General features: G+C 40.4%; 1 protein-coding gene across 1 annotated transcript in view; it reads right to left on the minus strand.

Moving 5' to 3' along the window:
* Positions 1-3,646: 3,646 nt before the first annotated feature.
* The window catches only part of LOC143275447 (uncharacterized), a 9,474-nt gene continuing 5,946 nt past the window's right edge, over positions 3,647-7,174 (minus strand). The window contains exons 6-7 of the mRNA XM_076579583.1: positions 6,853-7,165; positions 3,647-6,255 (exon numbers count right to left, since the gene is read on the minus strand). Coding sequence (XP_076435698.1) covers positions 5,852-6,255; positions 6,853-7,165 — 717 coding nt within the window. The 3' untranslated portion in view covers positions 3,647-5,851. The remainder of the gene's footprint in view (positions 6,256-6,852; positions 7,166-7,174) is intronic.

The following is a 7,174-nucleotide window of genomic DNA, read 5'->3' on the forward strand; positions in this document are numbered from 1 at the left end:
CTCCCTTAAAAGCATTTTTCTTAGCATTAAGAGTACCTTTGATCTGTTTCGAAATCCAGGGTTTGTTATTGGCAACAATTTTAACATCTCTAGCTGGAACGACACAACCTTCACAAAACTTAATGTATTCTGTAACTGTATCTGCTAATTCACATACATTGTCCGTGGCCTCAACAAACACATTCCAGTCTGTGCACTCAAAACAGTCTCTTAAGGTGTCAATGGAGTCAGCTGACCAGTCACGCACTGACACTTTCACAGGCGGCTGACGTTTAACTAAAGGTCTGTAACGTGGCAACAGATAGGTTAGGCTGTGGTCAGAACGTCCAAGGGGTGACAGCTGTACAGAAGAATAAGAATCCGGTACATTAGAATAAAACAAATCAATTGTCTTGTTCTCGCGGGTTGGGACAGTAACATGCTGGTAAAAATTTGGAAGTGTCTTTTTAAGAGAGCAGTGATTAAAATCCCCGGTTAAAATTTTCAAAGAGTCAGGTGCCTTTGCCTCAAGATCGTGTATGTGGCTGGCAATTGCGTTCTCTGCTTCACTCGCACTGGCTTTGGGGTGAATATACACAACTGTCAGTTGCACGTGAGAAAATTCCCGTGGCAAGTAGTATGGCCTGATTCCAAGGGTCATGAACTCTAACACAGGTGAGCATTCCTTGTGTGTGACAGTGACATTGTTTGGGTGACACCTTTGTTTGTTGATAAAAACACACAACCCCACCTCCCCCCTTCTTCCCCGCATCTTCAGTCCTATCCCCCCTGAATAAACTAAAACCATAAGATGGTTGTTCATCAGCAATAAAACTGTTTAGCCACGTTTCTGTAAAACACATTAAACTGCACGTTTTAAAATCGGAGCAGGATAAAATGTTGGCCGAAAGTTCGTCTGTTTTGTTTCTGAGTGATTGCACATTGCCCTCGATCACAGTTGGTAGATAGGGTTTATATTTTCTGACCTTGTTTCTGGCTCTGACACCACACTTCCGACCTCATCTGCGGGGTTTTAGCTCCATTGGAAGATCGAGACGAGGTCGGATCTTGGACAGCGCAGACGACCGAAGTCAAAGCAGGTCCGCCATGTTGTAGTGGGTGGGCGCGGCAAGCCAGTCATGGTTGACACCGGTTGTTTGGCTAAAACAGCCCCACACAGACAGAAGCAGCAACAGCAGACACACCACAACACACTTGGAACAGTCACACACCATCTTGCACAAGTATAGAAAGGTTAACTCTCTCCATACGAATGGCGAAAGAGACGACGTTAACAGCGTTTCACCCCAGTTACCATCATCAAAGTATTGCAAGTGGAAGGCTCTTATACTGAAGAGGTGAATTTTGACAAAGAATACCACAATTCTGACGACGGAAGCTACAGCTTGGGTCATTCAGACACCCACTGGACATCCGAGGGGTCTGTGTAGATGAGAAGAGAGGACTGGCCGTACTGAGTGAGTTAATACAGGTAAAACTCCACAAAACACTAAAAAGCACGCGCCTGCAAAAACACCGTGTCGCCACTGAGCGCAGCGCCACCACTCCAGTCTGGTACATCCAAGTGTTTATGCTCTGTGTGGTCTCTACTCTCTCTTTTTCTCTCACAGTTTTTCTCTCTCTGTATCTGTCTCACCCTCTCTGTATTCATCTCACCCTCTCTCTCTCTCGGTCTCTCTAACACTTGTCAGATTGTGACTGTGTAACTGCAATTGTCTGTACAAGTGATTTGGTATATTCTGGTGTTCATCTCAACCTCTGTCTCTGTTTCTCTACTCTCTCTTCTTCTCTTTCGCAATCTCTCTCTGTCTGTCTCCCTCTCATCATGTCCCACTCTCTATTTATCTCACTCCTCTCTCTCTCTGTCTGTCTCTCTTCCACACTTGTCAATTGTGACAGCCCGCTATTGTCTGTAGGAGTCATGTGTTATATTCTGGTGTTTATACTCATTCTTTATCTCTGTGTCTCTCTGTATCTGTCTTTCTCATTGTCTGTGTCTCTCTCTGCCTCTCCCTCTAACACACTCACTCTCTGTCTTCCATTCTTCTCATATTGTGACTGCTTACTTGAAATTGTCTTTTGGACTAAATATGTCTGTATCTATCTGCATCTGTCTCACTTCTATCTTGCCTCCCTGTCACACTTTTTGTCTATCTCGCACTGTCTCATTCTCCCTCCCTCTGTTTGTTTCTCTCTCTGTTTCTGTCTTTCTCTGACTTTTCAACTCCCGTCAGATTGTGACTGCATGGCTGCATTTTTTTTTTTTTTTTTTTTGTTAAAGTACAAAAGTACTCTTTGGTTTCTATGTATGTTATCTTTTTCTGTTTCTCCTTGTGTTCCTCTGACATTGTCTGTCTGTGTCCGTCTCTTTTGGTATAAACAATGCTCTCTTCAGGCCATAGTTACTGAAGCGAAATTAATGAATGTAATCAGAGATTATAAATTGTAAACTTCATTTACGGAATGTCTTCAACCAGTGTATTTGTGGGAGGCAGGGAGACATCATTACTGGTTTATGACAGAACAAAATAGAAACAAGACAGGTATTGCCCACAAGGCTCACCTGTGATACACTTTTTAAAAAATCAAAGCTTTTTATGTATTGAGTATAATGCATTTACTGTTATATTTATATTTTTTTATATTCTGTAAACTTGGCACTTTGATCTGATATTCGACCCAGCAAAAGATCTGTCTTTATTTTCATTTTTTGTTCAAACAGGAACTTCTTTTGCTAAGCAGGGAAATTTTGTTTGCAGACGTTTTGGTGCAGACAGTAAAACAAGGGAAATTACTCTGCTGGGACTGACTTTGCTTTAAACTGATCTTTCTCATCTTAAACATTACATTTTGAAATTATACTCAATACATAAAAAGCTTGGATGTTTTTTTAAAAACTGCATCACAAGTGAGTCTTGAAGGCCTTGCCTCTCTTGTTTCAAAATGTAATGTTTAAGATGAGAAAGATCAGTTTAAAGCAAATTAAGTCCCCTAGTATTAATTAGAGTAATTTCCCTTCTTTACTATCTGCACCAAAACGTTTGCAAAATAAATAAAACTTCCATGCTTAGCAAAAGAAGTTCCTGTTTGAACAAAAAATGATAATAATGACTGCTCTTGTTGTTGGGTCGAATATCAGATCAAAGTGCCAAGTTTAGAGAATACAAAAAAATATGAATACAACAGTAAGTGCAGTTTGCATATAATTAGGCTTCATTTATTATTTTTTGTGCCCATTCCAGAGGTCCAATATTGTTTTAAACAAGATGACTGGAAATAACTGAATTTTTCCTATTTCCATGCCTAATATGATGTCGACTGACAAAGTATTTGCAGAGAAAATGTTAAAGTTTACCACGGACACACAGACACGCACACACACACAGACAACCGAACACCGGGTTAAAACATAGACTCACTTTGTTTACACAAGTCAGTCAAAAATCAAACACAATTTGCAGTCATACATGCATACACACATACATAGAGACAGACAGACAGACAAATAGGTAGATAGAAAGACAGACAGAGTGAAATATATATATATAGAGAGAGAGAGACCGTGGGGGGTGGGGGGGGGAGAGTGACAGAGAGACAGAGAGAGCACATACACCATTGCTTTTACAGACAATTGGGAAAACACGAAAATGTGCTGCTGATAATTTTATTCATAGAAAGCACTGAAAGTGACACCATGCACTTTAGAACAGTGATTCTCATAATCAGAATCAGCTGCAACACATTATACAGAACGATCTGAAGGTGTTTGCACACATTGGGTATTGATTTGTTTCACTGCAAGTTTCCCCCTAAATACATGTAATTGCAAGCAGTTTCATCATGAACACCAGCTTTCTCTAGAACCCATAATTCTGAAACATAGTGCACAGTAGGTTACACTTGTGGTTTGTAAAAACACAAAAAACCTGAAGCAGTGTACGTGTTCAGAAGTATATGACTGTCTTCCAAGAGTAAGTTTCAATGTCAGTATCAATAAAGACTGTAAACTACTCTCTTTCACATCGTTTCTTTACTTTACCGAGGGTGTATAGGGAACTCGTATTCAACAAACATTGTGTGTAATATTCAACAATGTGATGTGCCTTCTATTTCATATTTTGATTTAGCATACTGCTCACAATGGCAGAACTTGACCCACTTTGCTTTTAGATCATATTAATATAGAAAATAAGAAAAGATCAGCTAGTAAAATTATAAAGTAAAATGTTCTGATCTGTATTGTTTATTATATTGAAAACGTACCAAACACTCAATCTATCTGATGAAGTATTGTCAGAGTTATCAACAGTCCGGCAGCATTGTTCCCAGAACAACGGCACATATAGACAGTTCCAAAGCATGTGTTGAACATTGTCTCGAACATTTTGTCTTCATTCCTGATTTCCATATGAAATGACGTGGCATTCGTGGCCAGTATTCTATGTATAATCCGTTTTTCGGACCTATTGTAGTTGATTTTTCCTGTCGGCTTGTGACTGTCATAGAAAATTATATCTGTATCAAACATTTCTTCCCATTCAGTACACGGTTTATGATTTTTCTCCTTGAAACTTAACCATAATATAATCATGAACCGATTGAGTTCCTTCATCCAAGCTGAAGACGTGATTTTATTAACAGTTACCTCATTTCGTCTAATGTCATTGTTTACTGCTCGGGTACAACTTTTAAGTGTATCATAAAGTCTGTATGAAGATCATACTTTTACTTAAAGTGTGCGAAGGGCAAGAGGTAAACATCTGGACTACAGATCGTTTATGTTACAAATACCTTTCTCGGTACATTCCATCTGAGGAACGATTTTTCCCAACCTTAATATTATCATTGTACAAATATTGGTTCTTCCAAAAGTTCTAGATCATCTGGGTGTAGTTTCTTTCCAAAATGATCATATACCAAAAGTAATCTCTTTGTGGATGTAATGGTTTATTCATATCTAGGCCTCCGCCCCATGTGAAGGGTTTCACGTGAACAGAGTACAATTCAATCAAACATGAACAAATAAAAACATAAGCATAAACTTAGGCAATAAAACATGGATTACATTCGTTGCACGAAGCAACAGTTTCTCTCAGTTTCAATGCCTTGTCCAAAACACATGTTTGGAATTTAGGTTTTACAAACTTGTGTCACATATCGTTCAGTGCTGACGTCAAATAACGAAGTGTGCCCATTTGTTCCTGGGTTTCACGACACAAAGGAGAAATCCAGTAACTTGCAAAAGGGTGAATTGTCAGTTCTGATATTCCTAATTTGAATTTCGTCGTTGTATGTTTCAAGTACAGTCTACGTTCAGCAGTAGATACATCTTAAATTAAGTACAATCCAAAACGTATCCAGCTCAAATCAGCAAAAAATACGAAAATAGCTCTTCCAGTTTGCCATTTACACTCATTTAGTTTTTGGCGAAGAAAGATATAAAGCCATTAACACTTCCAGCACCCTGCTTCATCCACACAAAAACAATTCCATATTCAAACAAAGACCCTTCTTTAACCAGATTTGTTTTCTCCCTTCCCGAACCCCCCAAACCTTTTCAAAGCATCATGCGGTATTCTCTTCTATTTGCGGCAGTCCAAACCAGCAGTGTGAGTACAGTTTAAATTAGAGTTTACATATAGTTATTACTGATATTTACATAACGCCTATCTTCAGTCAGAAACCAAACTTTAAGCGGTTTTCAATCACGGAGCCATTTGTACAGCAGGCTGACTACCTGGGCAGAGCTGACTGAGGGCTTCCTTTGGGCGTTTGTCATTCGTATTTCTGTGTCAGTTAGTCAGGATTCAGAGACAGAAGGATATATATATAGAGAGAGGGGCTTGTCTTTTTAAAAACGAAATCCAGAGAAAGATGTCACAGATGACCGGAAATAATTGTTGGATCCCGAACTCTGAAGCCACACCTTCTCCCCAGCTTTTAAAGGCAAGGTAGCATGACAAGATCCCATAGTGGGATAGGAGCTGTATTGCTTCATGTAAGTTTGACCAACTGTCGTTCCCTCTTTCATCATATCCATACTGGCAAAGTCGCCGCTAGAGTAGGGCCCCGTAGTTGCAATAAAAAAGTAGTTGCCGTCCATCGGGGCCGTGAAGTAACCAGTGCTGGAGTCGTATCCACCGCCCTGGTTATTCAGCACGTTGGTCATCTTCAGGATGGCGCCACTGAACGGCAAGATGCTGGACGTCAGTCTGGCGTGGAAGTGGACAGGGACAGAGTTGTGAACAGCTTCGTCTGAGGATAGAAACAAATTAGTTGTCAGCTGATCATGAGTTGATTTGAGGAGTGTGTGTGTGTGTGTGTGTGTGTGTGTGTGTGTGTGTGTGTGTGTGTGTGTGTGTGCGTGCGCGCGTGTTCAGTATGTTTTTTTGTGAGTTGTGAGGAAACTGTTTTGATGAAGCATATCATATCTCGTGATTTTTAAGTAAAATAAAATGTCCGACAAATACTTCTTCAGCACATCATTATAATTTTATTTTGTTTGGAATAATTATCAATATAAACAAAATATTTAATGATGTATCGATAGCATGAAACTGAAAGTTATCACAGTAACGAAAACAAGGGAAGATATAAAATGCAACAAATGTGAAGTCTTTCTTGAATAATGAATTTCATTTCTTGACAGGATATTCTGTTGATTTCTATCGAAAAATCTACATAAACTTCTTGTTGGTTTACCTTTTTTTGTCCCTTAGCCACCTGAAAATTTGTCTATAACGGAATCTCTCATGATTCCTTCAATGCTGATTTCTTTGTTTTAGCTTTAGATATCACAAACACACACACACACACACACACACACACACACACACACACACACACACACACCTATCCGGTGTTCCAGTGCATCAGTCCTGTTCGCCATGACCTCAACGTCCCCCATCCACATCTCCCTCTGTGCAGCCAGCTGCTCCACAAACTCCTGCTGACGGGCCTCCAGGAGAGTGAACCTGCCAGCAGTCTCCTCCACCAGCACGGACACTGTGTCCAGCAGAGGGGAGTCCTCAGCCAGACACCTGGCTGCTGGCAGGGAGGGGGGGATGCTGCAGCTGTAGTTGCCTCCCACCAGGGGGTTGGGCAGCAACAGATGGAAGAAGCCGTCCTCATAACTGCTGCTGTCCAGCCGTGCTCCTGTGGGGGTCTGAGGAAA

Source organism: Babylonia areolata, chromosome 30, assembly GCF_041734735.1.
Source record: "Babylonia areolata isolate BAREFJ2019XMU chromosome 30, ASM4173473v1, whole genome shotgun sequence".
Taxonomy (NCBI): domain Eukaryota; kingdom Metazoa; phylum Mollusca; class Gastropoda; order Neogastropoda; family Buccinidae; genus Babylonia; species Babylonia areolata.